The sequence below is a fragment of the Phascolarctos cinereus genome, unplaced genomic scaffold (assembly GCF_003287225.1).
Source record: "Phascolarctos cinereus isolate Bilbo 61053 unplaced genomic scaffold, phaCin_HiC Scaffold_2;HRSCAF=192, whole genome shotgun sequence".
Taxonomy (NCBI): Eukaryota; Metazoa; Chordata; class Mammalia; order Diprotodontia; family Phascolarctidae; genus Phascolarctos; species Phascolarctos cinereus.
Window position 1 is genome coordinate 93,443,959 of NW_027555625.1, and position 25,158 is coordinate 93,469,116.

Here is a 25,158-nt window from a genome sequence, read left to right on the forward strand (position 1 = left end):
CAGCAGCCCATAGTGGATGAAATACTGGAGTCAGGAAGACCTGGCATAAATCCCCCCCCCCCATCCCCTGATACTTACTAGTTAATGTATGGCCTGGAGCATTTCATTTAACTTTTCCCTCAGTTTCCTCATCTCTAAAATGGGAGGGTTGGATATGATGACCTCTAAAGTCCCTTCTAGCCCTAAATTGATGATTCCAAGAACCTGTAGAAGTAGGTAATGCAAATATTGTCCCTACTTTACAGAAGGGGAAATGGAGGTTCGGGCTGGTCAGATTTCTCATCCGGGGTCTCAGAGCTAGTTAGTGAGTTTCTCAATCAGCAGCTCTTTTTTTAAAAAATTTTATTAATTTATTTTGATTTATCAACAATCACTTCCTTATGCTTTTGAGTTAAACATTTTTGTCCCCCTTCCTCCCCACCACCCTCCCCAAGATGGCGCACAATCTGATATAGGCTATACGTTTGCATTCTTATTAAACACATTTTCACATTAGTGAAGTAGTAAGTGAAAATTAAAACCAATAGGAGCAACCATCAGCAAGATGAAACAAAACTCAACAGAAGAGAAAAAAAATGATAGCGATTCAACTTCCATAGTTCTTTCTTTGGATGTGGACAGCATTTTCCATCACGAGACATCTGGAGATGTCCCAGATCCTTGTAATGCTGAGAAGGGTTAAGTGTATCAATATTAGTCATTGCACAGCATTGCTGTCAGTGTGTACAAAGTTCTCTTGGTTCTGCTCACTTCACTTGGCGTCAGACCATACAGGTCTTTCCAGGTTTCCCTGAAGTCAATCTGTTCATCATTTCCTGCAGCACAACAGCATTCCATTCACATACCACAACTTGCCCAGCCATTCCCCAGTTGATGGGCATCTTCTAAATTTCCAGTTCCTTGCCACCACAAAAAGAGCTGCTATGAACATGTGGGTCCCCCTCCCATCCGTATGATCTCTTTTGCTGGATCAAAGGGCATGCACATTCCCATAGCCCCTTGGGCATAGCTCCAAATTGTTCTCCAAAATGGTTGGATCACCTCACAACTCCACCAACAATGCACTAGTGTTCCAGTCTTCCCACATCCTCTCCAATGTTCATCATGTTCCTGTTTTGTCATGTCGGCCAATCCGATAGGTGTGATGTGGTACCTCAATCAGCAGTTCTTTCTACTACCTTTGAGGACCTATATCACAGAGCCAGCAGGGCACAGCATTTGAAACGTATTCCTTTTTGGGGGAGTGTGCTGTGTTTGAATGACAGCAACACACTCTTGGGCTGTTGGAGTCGTGGCATTTTAGAGTTGCAGGGAGTCTTGGAAGCCATGAGAATCCTCGCCTACTCAATTGGAAGGAGACTTAGACCCTCTGAGCCAGGGGGTCTTAACTTTTTCTGTTTCATGGATGCCTGTAGCACCCCTCCTGGGAAAGTTTGTAAATGCATTCAAGAAAATACACAGGATTACAAAAGAAATATTGAAATGCAGTTATCAAAATATTACAAAAATAAGCCCGTGGACTTCAGCTTAAGAAACCCGGCTTTTAGTCCAGTCCCTATACCAGAGAGGTGACATACTTTTCTGAAAGTCACAGAGCATCATGCCTGTATACATACATACATATATACTGTACATGTGTACGTGTGTGTGTGGTGTGTATGTGTGGGTTTTAAGTCAGCTTAGTTAGAAAAAATCAAAAAGACAGGAAGGGGAAGGGCATTGAATGAGAGCAGGCCAGAATTTAGTCATGTCCTGCCTGAAGTTATGGAATTCTCGGACCCGTAGACATAGACATAGGCTCGCTTTGAAGCTCTAGTGGTGTTTTGTCTTTCTGGTTTAGAAGTATGTGTTCAATCAGGCGTGCCATTCCCCTTACCTGGAATTCCTTCCCTCCTGCTCATCCCCAGACACGCCTCTCTTCTCCTTCAGTCGGGCTCAGAATCTGTGGCCTCCATGTGAGCTGACTGTTCACTTCTTGGCTTGTCTGCGTTCTGGTGGAGCCTTTTGGCAGGGATTCTTCCCTGGTCTTTAAGCCCTGAGTGTGGGCTTTATAAAGTGAGGAGAGAGGCAGCCGGTGGAGGAGTTAGAGGACCCAGCCTCGTGACCACCAGCAAATCCCTTCCATTCAGTCCTGCAGATAATGTGAAGACCACAGATTGACCAGGAGATTCCACATTGGGGATTTGTCCTAACCGACCATCACAGTGGCTCCTGTCGTTGGAGGTGAGACAGGCTACTACCAGGCTTCAGTAGCCAGGGCGAGACTCCTGAGCACCCAGTCTAATCTGGCAGTGCCACGCAAAGCAGCGTGCTGGACCCTGAGAATGCAAAGACAGAGCAGAAAATGGGCCAGGAGGGGAGGCAGCCTAAGGTGTTTGATCATTCACAGAAGAGAGAGAGAACTGAAGGGAGTCGTGGAACTGAGTCTTCAAATACTGGAGTCAGGAGGACCTGGCTTAAATCCCCCCTTGGATACTTACTAGTTAATGTGTGGCCTGGGGCATTTCATTTAACTTTTCCCTCAGTTTCCTCATCTGTGAAATGGGAGAGTTTGGATTTGATGACCTCTACAGTCCCAGCCCTAAATTGATGATCCTAAGAGCCTGTAGAGGAAGGGACATGCTGTAGGTGGACAGAAATGACCAGAGGGAAGCCTGGTTCAAGGAACAGCAGGCAGTCCAGGTTTAGCTGGAGCACAGTACATGAAGGGGGCCTGTGGGCTGGGAGCTTGGAAAAAGTCTGGATCACCAAGGGCTCTAAATGTCCTGTGAGGAATCTGCATTTGGTCCTAGGGGCAATAGGGAGGCATTGAAGTTGCTTGAACAGGGAAGTAACAGAGTATGCTCTATGAAGATGTATTTATATGGTAGATTAATTGGGGAAGCATTTATGGCGTGCCTCCTATGTGCCCAGGCACTGCTTTTGCAAACACCATCTCATTTGATCCTCACAACAACCCTGTGAGGTAGATGCTGTTATGATCCCAATTTTATAGTTGAGGCAGAGGTTATATGACTTGTCCAGGGCCATGTGGCCAGTAAGTATCTGAGGCAGGATTTGGCCTCGGGTCTTGCTGTCTCCAGGCCCAGCACTGTACCTACTGTGTCTGTCAGAGCTGAATTAAAAAAGAGTTACAAAGTCTTACAGAAACTTATGAAAGTCTTATAAAAAACTGGACTGCTTCCATGAACTAGGCATGCTTCTGGCCATGCCCTTGTGCCTAGAACACATCTCTTCCTCACCTCTGACTCTCTGACCCCCTTAGCCTCCTTTTTTTTTTTATTAATTTATTTTGGTGTATCAACAATCATTTCCATAAGCTTTTGAATTTTGGGGGCAGCTAGATGGCACAGTGGATGGAGCACTGGCCCTGAAGTCAGGAGGATCTGAGTTCAAACTGGCCTCAGACCAAACACTTGACACTTACTAGCTGCGTGACCCTGGGCAAGTCACTTACCCCCAATTGCCCCCCCAAAACAACCAAACCCATAAGCATTTGAGGTTTAAATTTTTCTCCCCCTCCCTCGCTACCCCTCTCCCCAAGACGGCACGCAGTCTGATAGAGGCTATACATATACATTCCTATTATACATATTTTCACATTAGTGATGTTGTAAGGAAGAAGTAGAACCAATACGAGGAACCACCAGAGAGAGAAAACAAAACAAAACAGAAGGAAAAAATAATCAAATCGTATGCTTCGATCTGCATTCAAACTCCGTAGCTCTTTCTTTGGATGTGGATGGCATTTTCCACGATGAGGCCTTTGGAGATGTCTTAGATGCTTGTATTGCTGAGAAGAGCTAAGTTTATCAGTATTAGTCATTGCCCAGGTGGCTGTTGCTGTGTATTCGGCCTCCATTAAGGTTTGGTTCATAAGCCATCTCTAGGCAGACTTCCATGACTCCCTTTGTGTTGCAAGACAGGATGATGAGGAGGGGCAGCGAGGTGGCACAGTGGATAAAGCACTGGCCCTGGAGTCAGGAGGACCTGAGTTCGAATCTGGCCTCAGACACATTACTTACTGGCTGTGTGACTCTGGGCAAGTCACTTAACCCCAATTGCCTAATATTTAAAAAAAAGAGGGGATGAGAACTTGAATGAGGGTGGTCACCGTATGGGGCGGGGGGGGCGTTGATGCAAAGATGTTGTAAAGGAAAGATTTATAAGACTTTGTAAGCTGTTAGGGGAGACAGAGGAACCACCTCACTTCTTCTGTTTTTATCCCAGGGCTTAGCCATGCTTGTCACATAGCACATGCTCATTCATTCATTCATTCATTCATTCACTGTGGCTTTGGCTCTGACGGGGTGAACTTTCTTCATTCCCTTGTATGTTTTTGTTTCCCATCATGTGTCTCAGACCTGAGCTGCACGGCATGGGCCTTGAGTGGCAGGTCCGAGGCGGTGTTTTGGGTGCTCCCAGGGCCCCTTCCCTGCTCTAACATGCTGTGACTGACTGCCCGCAGAGCAAGCCAGGCTCTCGGAAGGCCAGGTTCTCCATGTCTTCAGTGGCTCTGCATTCAGAGTCTGAGGCCTCCTGGGTGGGGCTTCTTGGAAAAGAGGCCATCTGTGCAAGATGATTCATTTTTTAGAAAGGGGAAAACTAAAGGAAAGAAATTATGACTGCCCCAGGTTTCAGTCTCAGACTATGCCAAGGTCAGCAAGGCCCCAAATAGAAAGTGCCAAGTTAATTAAAAAGCAAGTAAACTCCCCTGCCTGGATAGGAAGCCACCAAGGAAGAGGCAGACTCTTGCTGATGAGGCCCCTTTTGCTCTTGGGAAACAAATGGCGATGCCTAGCACTTCCTGCGCTGCTCCCTGAGGTGGCCTTAAAAGTCCAGAAGGCCCAGGACGAGGCCTCGGGAGGCGCTAGAGCCAGAGCCGGCAACCTGGAAGACACTGACGGGAGGGGGCCTGGCAGGGAGAACCTGGACCACTCTTCTCTGGGCCTCAGTTTCCTCATCTGGAAAAAAAGAGTTGGGCTAAAAGTTCTCTAAGGTTTCTTACAGCTTGTTATTGCTTGAAATTCTGTCAGTGATTCTTTGGGTTAAACATCTTGGGTGACAACCATCTCTCTTTAAATACAGAATCTCTCTGGGAGGGTAGGCTGGGGCGGGGGGGGGTGAAGAGGGATAATATATTCAGCCTATTAACAACTCAGCACAAATTAGTTTATCAGATTATTTCTTCCTAGAGTGGGTGGCTCAGCAGAAGAGACACAGCCGTGTCAGGAAAGCCAAGGCCCAGGAAGCCAGACCTTCTCATCTTCAGTATTCTGTCTGTCTCGTGCTTGGCACCAACCTCTTAGGCAGTGCTCAAGTCTTGGGGCCTGGACTAGAAGACTATCCTTGGCTTGTCGAAAATCCCACAGGGAAGGGAGTAGGTAGTGAAGGGCTTGTGCATACCATAAATAGGTCGCCTTTTTCAAACACAAACCAAAACAAACCCCAGGAGAGCCAAGTTCTTCCTGGGCTTGGGCAGGGCCCTGCTCTAGCCATCTGTGGTTTCATTTCCTGCCATCTCCTACCCTCTAGAGTCAGGTCTCTGAGGCAGCTCTGCATCCCAGCCCAGAGGGTGCGGCTGCATTTCTGTGGCTTTCTCCAGGAGGAAAGGGGGAGGGAAGAAGACCAACAGCACTGGGGGAGCCAGCGTCGCCTTTCCTTCCTTCTCTCTCTTTAACTGGATGGAGAGCCGTGCCTACCTTCCTTATGATTTCTGTCTCTTCCCCTACGTTAAGTAGATTTTTTTCTTTCCTATTTTTAAAATCCTGGTAATGACTCATTTGGCAGGAGGCTCATTGATATTTATTGACTCGAGTAGCTGGATTTTTCTGTTAGGCTTTAGTCTTCATAGACTTTGAATTAGAAGGAACTTCAGAGGCCTGGTCCAAACTAAGTATTTACAAGAGAATCCCTTCTACCTCATCTTTAAGAAGTGGTCATTCAGCTTTCACATTGAAGACCTAGTGAATGAGAGTCTTTTTTTAAAAAATTTTTTTCAGTTAATTATATTTTTCCTCTTTCCCCCTCCATTTAGAAAAGAAAGAAAGAAAAAAGAAAAACCCTTGTAACAAATACATATAATCAAACAAAATCAATTCCCACAGTGGCCGTGTCCAGAAAAATGTCTCATTCTGTTTCCTAGGTCGTCCTCTGTCAGGGGGTGAGTAGCATGTTTCATTCTACATTGTCTGGTATCATGGTTGTTTGTTACATTTATCAGTTCTGATGTCTTTAGTTTATTTTTTGTTTTGTTTTTATTTTTACCATGCTGCTGCTGTTATATAAGTTGTTCTCCTGGTTTTGCTCACTCCATTCTTTATCAGTTCATACAAGTCTTCCAGATTTCACTGAATCCATCTCTTTCATCATTTATCATGGGACATTAAAATTCCGTTACATTCAAATACCATAATTTGTTCAGCTGTTTCCCCAATTAATGGGTATCCCCTTATTTTCCAGTCCTTTTCTACTGTAGAAAGAGCTGTTATTTTTGTACATACGGATCCTTTTCCTCGATCTCTTTGGAGTGTAGGCCTGTTAGCTGCGACTCTGGGTCAGAGGTTAAGCATGGTGTAGTTACTTCTTGGTAAGAGTTACACATTGCTTTCTGGAATGGCCGGACCAATTCACAGCTCCACCACCAGTGGGCTAAGGGTCTTTCCGGGCATCCTAATCCACTTTTGGATAACTGCAGATGTGAGAAGGTTTTTCCTTACATGGAGTCAAAGTCTGTCTCTCACATCTACCCTTTTACCTTCTCTGTGATGCAGGGTGAGTGTAGTCCTAGTGCTTGAACAGCCCTTCGGATATTTGAGGACGGCCACAAACGTTCTTTGGCTGAATCCTCCTGTGGCGTGTTCTTAGGGTCCTTCCCCATCTTGTCGTCCGTGTCGGGGTGATTTCTAACTTATCAATGACCTTCCTCACGTGGTGTCCGGAACTGAATTCATGGCCTGGGCAAAGTACAGCAGGGCACTAGCCTTCCTTGTTCTGGATGTCATACCTCTCAGGAGAGCCCAAGATCACACTAGAGTTTTTCCTTGGCTACTGTTGGATTTTAGAGCTGGAAGGGAGCTTGGTTCAGTTTTGTAGAGGAGGCCACTTGAGGCCTTGATCAGTTCACTAACTTTCCGAAGGCCCAGAGTCTGGTTCAAACACAGGTCGTCTGACTACCCATCCAGCCCGCTTTGCACTGCATCACGTTGCAGTGTCACGTTGTTGACTAATTGAGCTTGCTAAATTCCACAAATCTTTTTCAGTTCATCTGCTGCCTACTCATGGCTCCTTTGTCTTATACTTTTAAAACCAAAGTTTTTCTTTGTTTTGTTTTATTAGTATTATTATTGTTATTTTATTATTATTATTATTATTTTTTGGCAATTAGGGTTAAGTGACTTGCCCAGGGTCACACAGCTAGTAAGTGTCAAGTGTTTGGTCAGAGGCCGGATTTGAATTCGGGTCCTTCTGACTTTAGGGCCAGTGCTCTATCCACTGCGCCACCTAGCTGCCCCTTGTTTTGTTTTTTTAAACCAAAGTTTTGAACCCAAGTGTAGGATGATGAATTTATTTATCCCTGTTAAATTTTGCCCAATTGGATTCAGTCTAATGCTTTACCCTGCCCAGATCTGAACTGCATTGTCCCCATGTGTTAGCTCTCCCTCCCAGCTTTGGGTCATCTATACATTTGATGAGCATGCCATATCATCTATGTCTTTTTCCAAGTCATTGATACATGATAGAGTTCCAAGGACAGATCCCCCAGGCACTCCACTAGAAACTTCCTTCCAAGTAGACATTGGACCAGTGATGACTGACTACCCTTTGAGTGGAGTCATTCAGGCCCTTGGGAATCTACCTTGCTCTTACTGCCGTCTGTCCCCTCCCTGCCAAAGATGCCTCAGCCTTTGCACTTGAGACCACATTAGCAGATGGGGGAGATGACCAGCTCTGCCTCATTTGGACTCCAGCTCAAGAATTCAAAGCTAATACCATGTCCCCTTCTGTTCAGCACTTATTTTCCTCAAAGCTCTTATATATATATGATCTTCCTGACCCTTTAAGGGAACTAGGACAATCATTATTATCTGACAGATGTGGAAACTGAGGTTCAGCAGGCTTAGTCAGAGTATCTGAGCTGTGACTAGCACCCAGGCCTAGTGATTCCAGGTGAATAGAGCATAAGACCTGGAGTCTGAATCCTGCCTCAGACACTGTGTGAACCTGGGAAAATCACTTAATTTCTGTCAGCTTCAGTCTCCTCATCTGTAAAATGGGGTTTACAATAGCACTGGGGTGGTTGTATGGTTCGAATGTAATATTTTGAATATATGTAAAGTACTTTGGAAACCTTAAAGGACTCTATAAATTGCTAGCTATTATTAGCCAGCTGTGGCTGCCTAGCCAGAGAAAGGTACCAGCATTGCTTAGAGTGGCTAGTCCCCAAGACAGAACAGCAGTCAGTTCTTTGGTGGTTCCTCTCCCTGGAGTTCAGCACTAGCACCCCCGCTCGCCGTATCTGTCTCCTCCCCAGGGCCTTTATTCCCAGTCTCTAGTGCACGGCACTCTTGGTTTAAGGGCAGCCTTGCTCAAAGCAGTGCCAGATGGGAAAATTTCAGATTCGTCAGAGGCATCACAGAATCACTATTTGTACTGCAGTGGACCTCAGTGGCCACCTAGTTCTACCTGTACGTGAAAGGAATCCCTACTCTGCTATCTGCAGCGAGTGACTGTCCCATCTCTGCTGGAACACCTCCTAGAAGAGGGAAGCCTGCCACGTCTGGAAGCAGAACATTCCACTTGGAGAGAGCGTGGATGGTCAGGAAGCTTTTCTGGTTGTCCGGCTTCCATTCCACCCTTTGTTCCTGGCCCTGCTCTCTGGGTCCTCCTCAACATGACAGCCCTGCAGATACTTAAGGGCAGCAGTCTCATTTCCCTGGAGTCTGGCCTTCTTCAGTTCCTTCAGCCTGTCATCCTAGCTTTGGCCTGGACCCCAGGTTATGACCATTCTTACTGCTCTCCTCTGGACGCACCCCAACCTGGAACACAGCACTGTAGGTGAAGATCAATGAGGTATTAGGTGTTGTCTTTATGTAACAGTCACAGAGATGGAAGTTTTTTTCTTTATGAAAGGACTTCTGCAGGTTTCCCCTCACGGATTTAAAATAGGAGTTTGTTTAACCGTTTCATTAGCGTGTAACTTTCCAAAGGCACCATTATTTTTTAAATCAAGGTTCATTTCACCACCCTCCTCCCCTGTGTGCTCAAGCCCTGGCCTTTAGTCCTCCACTGCCGTTTCTTGGGGCTTAGCTCCTATGCTGACTGAACTGTGATTCATTTGAAATAAGCCCTAGATTTGAAATCAGGGGGATTGGGTTCAAATACTGGCTTGATCATTTGCTATCCATGTGACTTTGAACAAATCATTCAGCTTCTCTGGGACTCAGTTTCTTCATCTGTTTAAGAGCAGGTTGGGTAGATGACCTCTGTGGCCCTTTTGAGGTGTCTATTGTTCTTTTTTCCTCATTGAAATATTTTCATTTGAAAAAAGAAAGGCTTATGTTTGGAATGCTGGTTACCACCTGCTTTCAGAAAAAAATGTGCACATGACATTTTTAAGTTTAAGCTACTTTATTGATATTTTCTCCATCATGTAAGTCTCGACGATTAACAAAACAATAATTCAGGTTTTGGTTCGCTGATTTCTGATGCTCATGCTGAAATTTTGACAATTAGCTCCAGCTGGTACAAGCTGGCTCCAGAACATCTTAGTTGTCTGTGTATGTGTTTGAACTTTCTCTAGCCCCATTTCAATACCATGTGTTCACTACGATTTTACATCTTCCAATTTAAACTTTCTTCCCAGCGTGGACTTTTGGAAGTCTTTGGGGTGACCTTTCCCAGAGGATGAAGCTCTGAGACACCGGGCCCCTTTCCTCCTATCACTTCTTTCTCTTGTGGCTGCCACTTTGTGCTGGATCTTCTTCCAGGATGTGCAGCACCTCGCTGGTTTGTCTCCTGCCTAAACTCTATCCCAGTTCATCTTCCACTCAACTTTCAAGGGGATCTCCCTGTAGCACAGACCTAACTGTGGCACCACCCTACTCAGTCAACTCTGCGGTTCCCTAGCACCTCCAGGATCAGTTTTCACACCTTCTGCTTGGCTTTGAAAGCCTTTCTTGACCTAATCTCCTGCTGCCTTTCCAGTCTCCTTATACCTTACATTTGTGTATTCTGTGATCCAGTGACCCCAGCCTCCTCGCTCTTCCATCTCCCTACTCTGGGCATTTTCCCTGGCTGTCCACCATGCTTGGAATGCCCACTTCCTCCTCTCTGCCTCCTGGCTTGCTTCAAGTCTCTGCTAAAACTCTACTTCTACAGGAAGCCTATTCTGATTCTTCCATAATTCTAGGACTTTCCTGCTGCTGCTTATTTCTAAATTATCTTGTCTACAACTTGTTTGTCCATGATTGTTTGCATGTTAGCTCCTCCATTCGATTGTGAGCCCCTTGAAGCAGGGACTGTCTTCTGTTTTCTTTGTATCCCCAGCACTTTGCACAGTGCCTGGCACATAGTAGATGGTTAATAAATATTTATTGACCAGCTAGCTGATGACTATCTGCAGTTGTCAGATCTAATGTTGCCAGTGCAGAGTTGTACCTGTTTTCAGTAATAAGCCCATCCCCGGCCCCCACAATACAGTGCCTTAGAGCCTAGGATGAAAAGTCGAGTGAAAGGAGTGCTGAGGGCTCTACCAGCAGCTGGGTGTAAGTCACTTTGCTCTTCTTTCTCTTCTTACAGGCCTATCCCTGGAGCGCTTGCCCAACTCCATTGCCTGCCGAGCCCGACTCAGTGAGAGGGAAGAAGAAGCCATCTCCTGTTTTGAAAGGGCATCTTGGATCGCCCAGGTGTTTCTGCAAGAGCTGGAAAAGGTGAGATGGCAGTGGAATGCCATCCTCCCTCTGTCCCTCTTTGTCATTGTAGGGTGAGATGACAGTAGGGGAAGTGTCTTAGATCCACTTTACTTGTGGGCAAAAAGTCAAATGTGTTGTGTCTCCAGGATGTTTAGTGCCTGTGCTTGAGTTGCATTGTGGACACTAGACTAGGTTCTTTATTTTCCCAGGAGTACAGTACCTGATAGTTGAGACAGGATAGAAAATCCTTATGGAGTTAACATAAAGACAGGAATAAAAATATGGTGATTTCCAGGGCGTATTGGGGGAGGAGGTGAACTATTAAGCTCAGTTAGGGCACCTTCCTGGAAAAGAAGATATCCTTGAACTTAGCAGACTTAAAGCCACTGAGGAAGTCTGTCAGTCAGTCACCAGGTCTTTATTCTATGTGTCAGGCGCAGTACTACAGCAAGTACAAAGAATAAAGCAACCGCTGCTCGCAAATAACTGGCATTTATGGGACACCTGAAAATGTGTCAAGAGCTAAGGAGGAAACTCAAGCTTATGGAAGTGAATGTTGAAAACTAAAAAGAAATTAATTTAAAAAAAAGCTAAGGAGGCACTATAGGCATTATCTTCATTTTACAGATAGAGAAGCTGCAGCTCAGAGATTGTAAGTGTTTAGCCCATGGTTACATGGTTATTAAGTGTTGGCATTGGGCACTGAACCCCTGACTTTGTCCTCTGAGCTGTCCACTATGCCATACTGTCTCTCAGTGGTGAAGTTGGTGAAACAGCCCTCTTCTTCCTCTTCTGTCCCCTGCCTCTCTCTGTTCCTGCCCTGTAAGGGGAGGCCTCTGTTGGGTCTTGGGTTGACTCTCAGCCAAAGACCCTTCTGCTCACACAAATACTGGAGGGAAGGGGAAGTGATTTGGTGAAAGTGACAGTTGAGGCCCTCTTCCTTGACAGCTGAGACGCTAATATGAGAGGGTTGACTGTGCTTGTGTTGATCTTTGGGGCGTGGTTAGAAGTTTGTAAGTTTCATACGCGTGGAAATGCATGTTATGCATTTTGTTGTTGTTCAGTTATCTCAGCTGTGTCTGACTCTTTGTGGCTCCATTTGGGGTTTTCTTGACAAGAATGAGTTGCGATTTTCTTCTCCAGCTCATTTTATAGATGAGGAAACTGAGGCAAGCAGGGTTATGTGATTTGCCCAGGATCTGAGGTCAGATTTTAACTTGCGTCTTCCTGATTCCGGGCCCAGTGCTATATCTACTGTGCCGCATAGCCGCCCATGTTAGGTATGGGTAGGAGATGCTTAAGGAGAGACAGAAAGAGGGGAAAGGGATGGAGAGAGAGAGAAAGAGACGAGGTCGTGGGAGGGAGAGATGGAGACAGAGAAGAGAGCAAGGTGGAATGAGAGAGGGAATTCTGCCTCTCGCCTGTAAGCCCGGGAAACCAACCTTAGAAAGTGAGTAAAGGTATTTATCTTCAATGCTCTGGCTAGATTATGGGGCCGCTATTGACCCTCAGGTTGAAGCAGAGAGCCTTCTCATGCCTTGGGATCAACTCTTGCTGTCCTGAAGGCTGTCTCACTCAGTAGTGAAAATGAAAGGGCACCCTGTGCACAGTCTAGAACCAGGGGTTGTTTGTCTTTTTGAAAATATTTTGGTAACTGTATTTCAGTATACTTGGTTTCCTTGGTAATCCTATGTATTGGATTTTATGCAGTTGAAAATATTACTCTGAGAAGGGTTCTGTAGGGCAGCATTGTCAGACAGACCTGCCCCGCCCCCCCATCAAAATAAAATGTAATTGGGAAATACTTACCAAAAATACAGATAACATGAATATGGGGGTTTCCCAGTCAATGTGCAGTACAGTTTAGGGGCTCCCGTTTCTGTTTGATTTTGCCATCCCAGCTGCGGCCTGCTTCAGATACTAAAATGGCCCATGAGAACAGAAGGTTAAGAACCCTTGGTCTGCAATGAAATTTGTTTCTTCCAAGAATGAACAACCACATTATGGGGGGAGGGGGGAAGGATTTAAAATGGCTTTTTTAAAGTTAAAGTAAAATAGAATTTCTTTGGTTTTGAGAATTTCGCATAGGCCCTTTGCAGTCATTGGTGACTCGGTGAAGGTGCAGTGGCCTGCTCTGGATTGGTTGCTCCTAGAGGCCCGGAGTAGTCACCCAGTAGTCCTTTGACTAGAACTTTGTATCTGACTGTAACTTTGTTCTCTTCCTCCCCTACTTCTTCTAGACCACAAATAATACCCATCCAAGGAGCCTGAAAAGCAGCCCAGCTCTGCCTGAATTTGAGCTGACATACTTCCTGGAAGCAGCCCTGCAGAGCGCCTATGTGGCCAGGTTACGGAAGGGGTAGGTAGTCAGCCCCCCCCCCCCCCCCCCCCCCCCCCGTCACCGTGGGGCTGGGCCTAGAGCCTCCTGGGGGATGTCTTTAACTTTTTCAAGCATGGTGCTCCTTATTAAAGGTGGACTGTCTCCTTTCTCCTTCCTTTCTCATCCCCTTCTTTCTCTCTGTTGTCTGTCTCTCTCCTCTTCTCCTTTCCTTCTCTTCTCCATGTACTGTGCTGAGCAGTAGGGAAACAAATACAAAAGAAGAAAGGAAATAAATGTTTATTAAATGCCAGTTCTGTGCCAGATGCTGTGCTAAATGTTTTGCCAATATCATTTCATTTGATCCTTACCACAACCCTGTGAAGTATGTGCTGTTAATATCCATGTTTTACAGATGAGGAAACTGAGGGAGACAGAGGTTAGAGCCATGGGCCTGGAGTCATTAAGACTCCAGTTCAAATCTGGCCTCTGATACTTACAAGCTGTGTGACTCTGGACAGGTGTCTGAGGCCAGATTTGAACTTCAGTCTTCTTGACTCCAGGCCCATGGCTCTGTCCGCTTTGCCATCTAGCTGCTTCTGAGTAACATACCTGCTCTCAAAGAACTTACCTTCTAAAGGGGGAGAGCACAACAACATTTATCAGTACCTACAGCATAAGTAGAACTAGAATTAATTACAAAGCAGTTAAATACAAGGTAGTTTGGGAGGGGAGGGTACTCTCAGTGGAGGTGGGGGGGAGGATCAGGAAAGGCTTCATGTCCAGGAAGAGTTCTTAAACTTTGTGTCATAGATCCCAGGGGACCATAAATAGATTTGGGGGGGGGGTTAGGCAGGGTGTCCATGAATTCAATTTAAAAAAATTTGAAATTACTTTTGATAGAATTGATTTCTTTTGTAGTACTATGTATTTTATTTTATGCATTTAAAAATACCAATCTGAGAAGGGATCTGTAGTCTTCACCAACCTGACACACAAAAGTTAGTGTTTAAACTGACAGATTCTGAGGTGGAGGAAGTGAAGAGAGAGTGCCTTCTAGGCAGGGGGATGGTCATTGCAAAGGCATGAAGCCCAGAGATGGTGTATTATGTGTACAGAACAGAGAAAGGGCAAGTTTCACTGGATCACAAAGTGTGGGAAGAGACAATAGTGCACAGTTAGGCTGGAAAGATAGGTTGGGGCCAGGCAGTTAGGGAGCCCCTAGAGTGGATTGAGTTAGGGGAGGGGAGGCAGGCAACAGGTCAAGGCCTGTGCTAAGGGAAGTCATATTGGTAACAGTGTGTAGGATGGACCAGTGTAGGGCAAGACAGGAGGCAGGGAGACCACTTTGTGGTAGTCTAGGCAAGAAGTGATGAGGGCCTGAGATAAGATGGCAGCTCTGTCATTGAAGAGAAGGAGTCGGGTTCAAGAGATGTGGAGGTCGAAATGGCAAGAATTGGTCACTGATTGGATTTGTGCTTTGAGGAAGTGTGAGGAATTGAGAAAAATGCCAAGGTTGTGAATCTGGGAGACTGGAAGAGATAGTTATGGAGGTAGGGGTGAGGTTGTGGGGGGTAGGGAGAAGGTCATGAATTCTGGTTTGGACACATTGAATTTGAGATATCCTTGAGACTTCCAGTCTGAAATGTCTGATGGGCAGTTAGTGATGTGGGACTTGAAAGTCAGGGGAGAGATTAGAACTGTGGATTGATTCCAGGGAGTGGGGGGGGAGGGAACAGGACAGACAGGATGGGAAGTACATCTTTATTTTAATTTAATTGGTTTCTTTTGTAATCCTACATATTTAATGGCTTTAAAACCATTATTCTTAGAAACTGTCTGTGGGGCACAACACGAATGGGTTCAGAATCCCAGATCTAGGCCAGCCTTCCCAGTTTTGGGCCCAGAGCAATGGAGAGAGACTTGCTCAGAGTCTGAAAGGTAGTAGGTGGCAAAGCTACATCACGTTCTCATTGCACAATAGCTCTGCTCTTCTTAGACTGGAGTCCATCATTTTAGGCCTTTAAGGGTGGGGGGGGAGTCTAGAAAAATCTCTGTTTCCTTTGTTAACTTGAGAGCTGTCGACCTCCTTTTTTTTCTCTCTCACTGCCCTCTGTCACAGGATTTTTAATCCTTGGAGGTCAGATGATTGCAGAACTTTTCCAGGTGTGATAAGCATGTGATGGTGCTTATCTCATGGAAAGCAGCGGCTTTGGTGCAAGGACTGGGGGTTAAGGCCACTTTTCTCATACTGGATATTTGAATAATAAATGAAAAATGGCTGGGGGGAGAGGGATTTTCCCCAGCCACAGCAAACTCCCACTCCCTAGCCTCCAAAAACAGATTCTGAAGCTGGAAAGGTCGGTCTGCCTATCAGCAGCATAAGCACTTGGCCATAGAGAGGCAGGCAGGTGTCATTCTGTCCATTTTTGACAGATGGGTAAACTGAAGCCAAGAGAAGTTTTAGTGACTTAAGTGACGTAAGGAGAGGTAGTGTGGTACTGTGGGAAAACTGAGGCTCTAGAGAACCTGGGTTCAGATCCTGCCTATGTCCCTTTCAATAATGATATAATTTTGGGCAAGTCAGTAATGAGATTATATTGGACATCCTTTGCTATCAAATGAGGGTCTGGGCAAAATGCATTCTAGGTCTGAGGACTAGCTTCAGTGGAACCCACCGAGCGTTGGTGATCTAGTTGGGCTGGAACTTAGCCTTCATGAGGGAGTTGTGAAGTCCCTTCTAGCTCCTCTGATTAGTCTGCAAACACTTCTGAGGTACCTAGTTCATGCCCTGAGGAGACAAAGAAAGACACAAGACAGCCCCAGGCCCCAAGGAACCCACCTGTGACTGAACAGATATCGGTCCTCTCAGTAGTGATAGGGAGGTTAGATAGAGGGGAAGATGAAGTGGGCAAGGAGAGGGGTGAGATGTCTCATAGGAGTTTGGAGATACCAGACCTGATGTCAGCAGAGAGGTTGGTGCTGGGTAACTAGATTTGGGAATCACCAGCACAGAGATGATCGCTGAAGTCATGGGAGCTCATGAGATCACCAAGTGAAAGAGTGTAGCAAGAGGAGAGGAGAGGAGCCCGGACAGAGCCCCGTGAGACACCTGAGGTTAGAGTGTGATCTGGCTGAGAACACCCTGAGGGGTGTAGGTGAGAGGAGAGCCAGGAGGGCGTGGTGTCCAGCATCCTAAAGAGAAGAAAGGATCAGGAGGAGAGAGTGAGGTCCAGACAGACGGGGAATTGACCAGAGGCCATTGGTCTGGCAGCTAAGATCTTCAGTAACTTTGGAGAGAGCAGTGTGGGTTGGATGGTGAGGCTGGAAGCCGGATTGGAGACTTGAGAGTTAGAAGAAAGCCAGCGGAGGCCTCTGTTGTAGATGGCCTTCTCAAGGACTTCGGCCCCAAAGGGGAGGAGAGGTATGGGAAGATGACTGTGGGGACTGATTGCTAGCTCTGCCTCCCCGCACCTGGCTCTCTTGAAAAAGGGCCCTGTGGCTGTTTTTCACTTTCCTGCCTGCTCAGGAATGCTCCCGGTCCTCTCCCTGCCCCTTCTCCCTCGTCTCAGGATGACGTGAGAGCAGTGTGAGGGAGTGGGGGGTGGGGAGGGAGTGGGGTCGGGGCAGTGTCGGGAAGAGGAGCATTTGCTGCACTGTGGATGCTGTCGTGGCCATCTGCTAGTGTCTCAGCCCTTTACACTGGCTGGCCTTCCGTTTCAGAGGCACAGGTGTTCTTTTTTATGCTTGAGGCATTCACAACTGGACTGCCCGCTTCTTTCCAGCTGGTAGGTTTGCACTTTGTCCCCCATAGTTCTGGGGTGAAATGCTCCCAGTTTGTCAGTGAGGGGAAGTGTCAGCCCCCAAAGTCTGTGAATGCTAGCGTGTAGTGCAGCTGGTTGAGTTCTGACTGTCACAGTCTAGCTTTGTGACTTCAGGAGTGTCCAGTCCCCTCTCTGGGCCTTACTTTCCCTCTTGTGAAAAAGGAGCATTGGACTGGTCTATCTCTACAATCTCTTCCAGCTCTAAGGTCTGCTTCTGTGAATGAGAATGATGAGACATTTCTTACCTGCCTCTCAGGGGGGTTGTGAGGATCAAAAGAGAACTGTTTCAACACATTCTGAGTGTTGCTCCCCACATAAATGGAAGGTTTTATCAGCAGTAACAGTTGCACATACTTCACACCATTAAGATTTTTCAAGCACTTATCTTACCTTTTCTGTCAGTAGTACAAATATTATCTCGGTATTTCACAGAAAGAGACTAGGGTCTAGAGGTTAAGTGACTTATCTGGGGCCATAAAACTCCCACATGTCAGGGCCAGGATGTGAACCCAGATCTTCTGGATTGGCATCCATCCAGCACTTCTACCACTTTCCATTGTGCCTTTTTGTGTCATGGGCCTCTTGGGCAGTCTGAAACCTGTGGACCACTTCTCACAAGAATGTGTTTAAATGTCCAAAAAAAAAGTCCATAGGATTTTTAAAAAAATTATGTTGAAATACAGTTGTCAACCTAGGGGGAAAAAAGTTCATGAACCCCAGGTTAAGAACTTGTGGCCCAGAGGATGATTCTGCTAATTTGCTATACTCTTAGGGAGATGAGCTGCTCTAATCTTCATGTTATATTAGAGCCAGGAGGCAAAATGTTCATCTTTCAGTACTCTGAGCATTGTATTGATGGGTGACATAGGTGAGGGGTTAACCCAGTGGGGATTCAGTAGGAAAGATCCTCATTTTTCTAAATTCTGTTCCTTTTAATTAGAGATTTTTAGGCCTTTGAGCTAGGATAATAGCCAGTTTTTCTAGAATAAAGAGGTATGGAAATAAATCATCCTTTATCTTCAAAGCTGCCTGAGTACTATCTCCTCCTGAAACCTTTGTTCAAAGTCTGTGAGCCACTGTTCCCAGGAATTCAAGGTGATTACTCAGCCCCCTTGGAAAACTGGTCTGTTCACTTCCTGTGACTGTGACTATGTTCCTACTGTTCCATGGGCTTGGGAATCTGTGGCAGGAGCTCCTTTTGAACCTTTAGGCTTTTAAAAAACAAAAACAAAACACATAACTCACTCCTTCATTCACATGCAATGTCAGGTCTTCATAGTGGAATCCTGTGGCTCCAAGTTAATTTTCAGGTTCTCTGAGCCTGGCAGCTATTTCCTGTTCGCTGTGTTCCCAGGCTTGTGCTCTAGGCACATAGGGCAGAGATGCAAGAGGAGAGCACGTTGTCCCAGGCTTTGACAAGCTCATAGTCTAGCTGGGGAGGAGATAATATAGATACGTGAACAGAATTAGGGAATGTGTGAGCGTGCTTCAGCAACTCCTGAACCAGTGATAATCGAGTCCTATGATTTTACAGCATCAAAGAGAATCAGTGCTTGGAGTGGCCAGGAAGGGGGAGATCCCAAAGCAGGGAGGAAGTGAGAGTCCAGACTTATTTCTGGTGTGGACTTGGGCTGTTTCCATCGACTGACAGAAGCGTGACTTGAGTCACAAACCTTTCTATTGTTCTCTGTACAGCCCTTTGGTTTCTCCTGGATAATAAGGAAGCTTGTTGGGGCTGAGGACTTTGAAAGAGCCTAATTCCTGCTCCCTGTCAGAAGAGGCAGTTTCCCTGTGAGCACATCTGGGACATGTCCTGGGGGACCACTCTGGTGGTCCTTCAGATGGGGATTTCTTATTTCATCAGAAGTTCTAGACCCTGAAAGGGCCTAGAGATTCTGCACCTTTTTTGTGTCATGGACCCCTTTGGCAACAGACTGATGTAAAACCAACAGGCCCCTTCTCAGAGTAGTGCTTTTTAATAATGGGAGGAGATGCTAAAGTTCAGTTTGAAGTACTGAAAATAAAGGGATCTTTTTTTATTCCCTTCTGTGTTCTTGTCCCCTATTGAAATGTCTGTGGGTCCTAGGTTAAGAGCCTCTTATCTAGCGGGTCTCTTTCATTTTAGAGATGCCATGGTTGTCTCCCTGTAGTTTCCACCTATCAGTTTAGGAAAAGGATCTGAACACCCCAACTTTGCTGTAATAATTAGTCCTTTATAGCCCTCTCCTCCGGAAGTTGAACTTCTAGTCCATACCATCCTAAACGTACCCGAAGTCTTCCCATTTCTACATGGCGAGCTGGCCTTCAGTCCTAAAATAAACTCAAGTGTCAAGGAAGCCCCTGTGTCTGATACCCTGGGTTTGGGGAGCAGTCTCAGGGTCCCTGCAGGTCCCTGATTAGATTCATTATTGATCTCCCTCGGAGTGCTGTGGGCCTCCATGGTGGGCCCTGACCCCCCCAGATCAGAGAGAGGGCCTCAGGATACACCTCCTGGTCAGTGACTTGGAAATGGAAAGCTAGGGGAGGTGCACATGTCTGAGGGTGGTTACAGAGTCTGGGCTTGACAAAGGACAAATCAGCCTGGCCTCTTACGTCCTTACACTTGACTTCCACAAGGGGGCAGCCGTGGCACTCCAGCATCTCCTGCAGTTTGGTGACTCTGAATGGGTGGGGGAGTATCTTTCAGGAAATAAATGCTTGGGGGGAGATGTGGGAGGGCTGAGCCTTGGGGCTGGCAGGTGGGGAGAGGGCAGAGTTCTGTTCTGCTGGGGGGAAGAGGGAAGGCTGGTTTCTTTTGCACTGAACTGTGGGTGCCGGGTCTTGGAAGGCGGGCCAGGTGACTCTGGGCTGCCGAGGGGCGTTCCCTGGTTGTCGGCTGGCAGCTTCCTCCTCGTGGGCCTTGGTCGCCTTGGGCGGATCCTCTCCCCCTCCCCCAGTCTCCCGGAGAACGTGGCCAGACTGGCTTTCTTCTCTGGGAGAGTGGGTGGCAACCTTTTCTGGCTTCCCTTTCTTCTCGTCTCCCCCCTCCCTCATCTGTCATTTTAGAATTTAGAGACCCTTCTCCCTCCAAGTTCCGCTGAGCTATCTACAGTCTGAAGGCTGTGGTGCCAACAACAGCTGACATTTATGTAGCGTTTTACATACATTACCTTATTTAAGCCTCACCAGGCACCCTTTGAGGTATGAAGTGGAAAGGAAGACTATTCTCATTTTACAGCTGAGGAAACTGAGCCTTAGAGGGCTTAAATGACTTACTTGCCTACAGCCACAAAACTAGTTAGAAGTGTCAGAGGCAGGAATTGAACCTGGGCCTTACTCCCAGTCAAGTACTCTGTCCACTAGGTGATGCTGCCTCTTTGTGAGTTTTCTACTTTTTACCTTTCTTTTCCACTTAAAAATTTGTGTTCATATATTTTATTTTTAAATCACCTTCATTTTTTAATATATTCCTTTCCTTCTCCTCCCCATCAAGCATTTTCTTACTTCCTGAGAGACATTGTAGCTTACTGGATAGAAAGCTGGCCTTGGATCTAAGAAGTCCTGTGTTCAAATATTACCTCTGATACGTACTCTCTTTGGAACACTGGGCAAGAGATTTAACCTTTGTGCTTTAGATAATTGTCTGTGATAGGTGTTCTTAACCATTGTTTGTGTTAGGGAACCCTTTGGCAGCAGTCTGGGTAAAACCTGTGGGACCCCTTCTCAGAATAATGTTTTTTCATGTATAAAATACATGGAGTCACAAAGGAAACCAATTTTATTGAAACAAAACCAAATTCATGGTTAAGAACCATAGTTAAGAACCTGTGCTATAAGTTGCAGAGAAACTACTGACCAGCATTGGTAGAGAGAGTTTCTGCAGCTGGGATGTGTTACTTTCAAAGGTAATTCCCAGTGGCTAGAAGCTCTCTGGTCATGTCAGTGGTTGTTTCTATTATTGCCAGTCTCCACCAGCGTGAGACTAAGTGTAGGAAATATTCTGCATCACAGATGTTAGGAGGAAGGGAAGCCTCATGGAATGTCGTGGGAAAGAGAAGAGCTCTTGCTGGGGGGCCAGTGGAAATATCTGTCCAATGATGAGACTTTCCAGAAAACCCCAGTTTTCTCACTGGCTGTGCCGCGTAGCCATTGCTGGGGAGGGCTGGGAAGAGGAGCAAACAGGTTCCACCAGGGACTCCGGAGAAGAGACATGCAGTATGTGGCAGTCACTGGCTTGGTCGTGGCAGCCACTACTTATAATCATTAAATCAACCAGTCTTTGTGGGACTTCTTCTGTGTGCTCAACCTTGTTCTGGATACAGAAGAAGCATTAAGACAGTTACTGCCCCAGTGAGTAGAGTTGGAAAGAACGTCAGCAAAACTGCATCATCCCTTATCTCGTTGGCTCCTCTTCTCAGCTCTGATTTCTCACAGTTCATCAACAATATCTGTTGAGCATCCCCTCTGAGTCAATTTGCATCCTTCCCCACCATAACTATTTCTGCCTTCCCTGGGCAAAGACAAAGGAAGGACGCTCCTTGACTTTCTGTAGTGTTGTGGCCCTGACCCCTCCTTCCTAGGGAGCTGGAGTTGGTGTCCTATGGAAAGATGCACGAGGTAGAAAAGATCAGATTTGAAAGTTTGAGCTTGGTCAAGCTGTTGGCCCCAACATAAGCACCGTCCAACCGTTGCCTGCTCAGTTAGGGTGCTCTTGGTGAGGCCAGTCTTAAGGATTTCTTCTTTGAAACTCTTAGTAGTCTATTCTTTTACCCACGTAAGCTTAGAGAAATTCTTTCTCTTCTCCCCTCAGCCCCATTGCATATTGACATTTCATTCTATTTAGCTTAGCACCTAAATGGAAGCCATCTTATATAAACTATTTCTATCAGATCAGTAAATAATTATTCTTTATGTGCTCTAAGTCCTCTTGTGATAGCCAGGGTTAATGGAGCACCATATAATTAACAAAGCTCTGTGTGTATGTTCCCATTTGGTTCCCTATGAAAAAGTTGCTAAAGATACTGTCATTCCTATTTTATAGATGGGGAAACTGAGGATTAGAGCATTAAGTAACTCACTCCTTGTCATGAAGAAAGTGTTGGAGGTGGGATTTGAACCCAGGCATCTCCTGACTCCCAAGCCTAGCGCTCTTTTTACTGAACTAGGGAGCCTTTCACAGCATCATTGTTTCCTCTTTTCTTCCCAACCAGACTCTGAGCCCTTGTGGACAGCTACCATGTGTATTCTGTCTTGTCCCCCTATAGGATGCTTTTGAGGAAGAGTTTTCAGTTGGAATCCCAAGAAAGGCAACAAACATTTTTTTGAGTGCTTACTGTGTGCCAGGCACAGTGCTGGGAGTACAGATGTGAGAAAAAGAGACCGTCCCTGCCCTCAAGGAGCTCATATTGAAAGGGGGAAAAGAGCACACAAAAAGGAGCTGAAAAGTAAGGGAAGGTGGAGGAAGGAGAAGTGCCTGTGTGGGGGCATGGTTCCGAAGCCTGGAATTCATGAACAGGGCTGAGAGGGGAAGGAAGGCTGGCTTGGGCCACTTCCCAAGTGGAGGCCCCAGGAGCAGCACATGGCTGATAAAATCGGTATGCCAGCTTGAGAAAGCTGTGGGGCTGAGAGGAGGCCTCAGGCTCTGAGGGAGGTCCCAGGAAGAAACAGCAGCAAGAGCATGGGTGTGAAGATTGTGAATTATTTCAGAATGGCAGCAGAGGGAGAACAGATTTCTCTACAGTCAGATCTCCTCTCTTTCCCATGAGGCCTTTCTGGCCTAAGACGGAAACCAGAAATCCTCCCTTTGACAAGTAGCTGGTCCCTACTTGGCCACTAATTTGATGTTTGATGTTGGGCCAGTGGTTTTACTTTCCAGGGCCCTGCCTCCCGCATCTGTAAAATGGAGATGATAATGTCTCTTGTGAATGTCATGAAGATTCAGTGAAATAATAACGAGGAAGGCTCTCCCAGAAAGGTTATCTGCATGGTTTAAAAAGAGAGGAAGGACTCTTCTGTGGAACAAGGAGACCTCTCAAACTTAGGCCTTGGCTTTTTGGGGGAGGGGGGAGCATCATGTCTTACCCCCCTGAGCCCCCCCTCCCTAATTTTTCCTATGTTTCTGATACAGTGCTTATTTGAGTTCCTTTTGGAGAACTGTGAGGGATGGGCAGCTCTGCTCAGAAAGGTCAGACAGAGAACACAAATCTTTGACGTGAGGCCTCTCATAGGGAAGCTCTGACGAGCCTTGGGGGTTGTACCTGACATTGGCAGCTCTGGACTTGGCGGGATTGCCATAGCTAAGCCTCATCAAGCTCTGAGCAAAGCTTGGGAAAACCCGACTGATTCACCCTGGGAGGTAGGTGTTTGGGGGAATGAGCGAATGAATGAGCAAACAAACAGGCCTTTGTTGAGTGTTTAAATCCTAAACCTAAACCTTGAACAAATAAGGGGATTTGTTCTGTGAAGTTTGGATTCAAAGGGCCACACTTGAGGACCTAGAGGGTCCCATGAGGCCTTAAGGCTGCAGGTTCCCCACCCGTGGTTTAGGATATTTGCCGTTCCATTTCCCAGAGGGGCCAGCTGAGGCACAGAGAGAAGCAGTGGTCCACAAAAATTCACTCATCCTTTCAGTAGTAGAACTGGAGCCTTCTACCTCCTTACCCCTACGCGTCTCCTCTTTAGCCTTTGCACTGACTGGAAAAAATAGAGTGCAAAGCACTCTATTAAGCCTTGGGGAGACAGAGACAGAAACAGAATTGTCTCTTCAAGATCTTCTTTTCTGCTGGGGCAATTCAGCATCTAGGTTTACACAAATTCATTAGAGGTAATAATTTACTTTACAGAAGGCTCTACTTTAGGCTTCCAGCACCCTAAAAGCAGAAGTCAGTTTTCATTCAACTCTTCAAGAATCCAGCTGCGCAGAAGTGTGGGCTTCACCTATATGCCTAGTGAGCCCGTGGCAGGAGGCCTGTTTGGGGGGGCCTGGAGGGCAGTGCTGCAGGGCACAGTGGGTTCTCCACTCTAGGGAGAGGCCCTCACTTCTCCAGGTTCCTTGTACTTCATGATCTCTCTGAGAGCAGCAGCTTGGATAACCCACAAGTCATTTCTGTTTGGTGATGGGATATACATGCTTGCACACACATTTCTGGGTTAGCTTTCCTCTTCATAGCCTCGTTGGGCAGGGAGGAGAAAATGATGTTTTGGGGAAAAGATAGATGGAGAGTCCAGGAAGAAAATGGTTGTGAGAATGAATGAGCTTCCATTTATGTTGGACTGGAGTTCTTAACTTTTGGGGGTCATGAATTCCACTGGCAGGCTGAAACCTATGGACCCCATCGTGGAAGAATGTTTTTAAAAGTATAAAATTCAATACATGGGCTTTAAAAGGGAGCCAATTATATTGAAATATGATATGAAGATATCTTTAAAATCATGTTCATGGTTGCCAGGTTAATACAGAAATATCCAGTAAGGAAACATATGTAAAGCACTGCTTCAAGGTGCTAGAAAAATGGGTTATTATTATTATTAGAGATACTATAGGCATTATACACATATCCACTTGAAGTAAATTCTAAATATATTCATCATACAAACAAGAAAACTGAGGCACAATTAGATGAAGTGACTTGCCCGTTGTGACAGCTCCATTTTGGAGCTGTCATAGACCCAGGTCTCTCCCCCAGGTCCAGCCCTCTTTCTGCTGCATTACATAGCAGGCCTGTACAACATGAGGGTTGAGGTCAGGAGGGTCATTTAGTTTCTTGGCTTGAGCTCTCTGATCACTTGGCTTTGCTGTTCCAGCTTTCATGTCATGCCTGTTCCCATGGTCCACCATTTCCTTTCCCATATTCCTCCCTCCCTTCCTTCTTCATCCTGGGAGACTTTGAAAGAAGATTGTTCTCCCCCTAACCTGATGGTGACCAGGTGGGGAATTTCCCTTTATCTGACCTTCTTCAGCCTGTGCTGTGCCCTAATGGCTTCAACAGGTGCTGTCCAGAGACAAGTTGGGGGCCTCACAGAGCTCAGAACAGCCCGGTCTTAGATTGTCATTCTCACGGGGCTAGGGACATCTTGTGCTTCTGCAGGGCTGTGGTGTATGTTTTCTGTCAACTGGCTCAGATGT

General features: G+C 46.2%; 1 protein-coding gene across 1 annotated transcript in view; it reads left to right on the forward strand.

The window, feature by feature from the left end:
- TTC7A (tetratricopeptide repeat domain 7A) overlaps window positions 1-25,158 on the forward strand; it is a 196,807-nt gene that overhangs the window by 37,335 nt on the left and 134,314 nt on the right. The window contains 2 exon segments of the mRNA XM_021001283.2: window positions 10,801-10,931; window positions 13,154-13,272. Coding sequence (XP_020856942.1) covers window positions 10,801-10,931; window positions 13,154-13,272 — 250 coding nt within the window.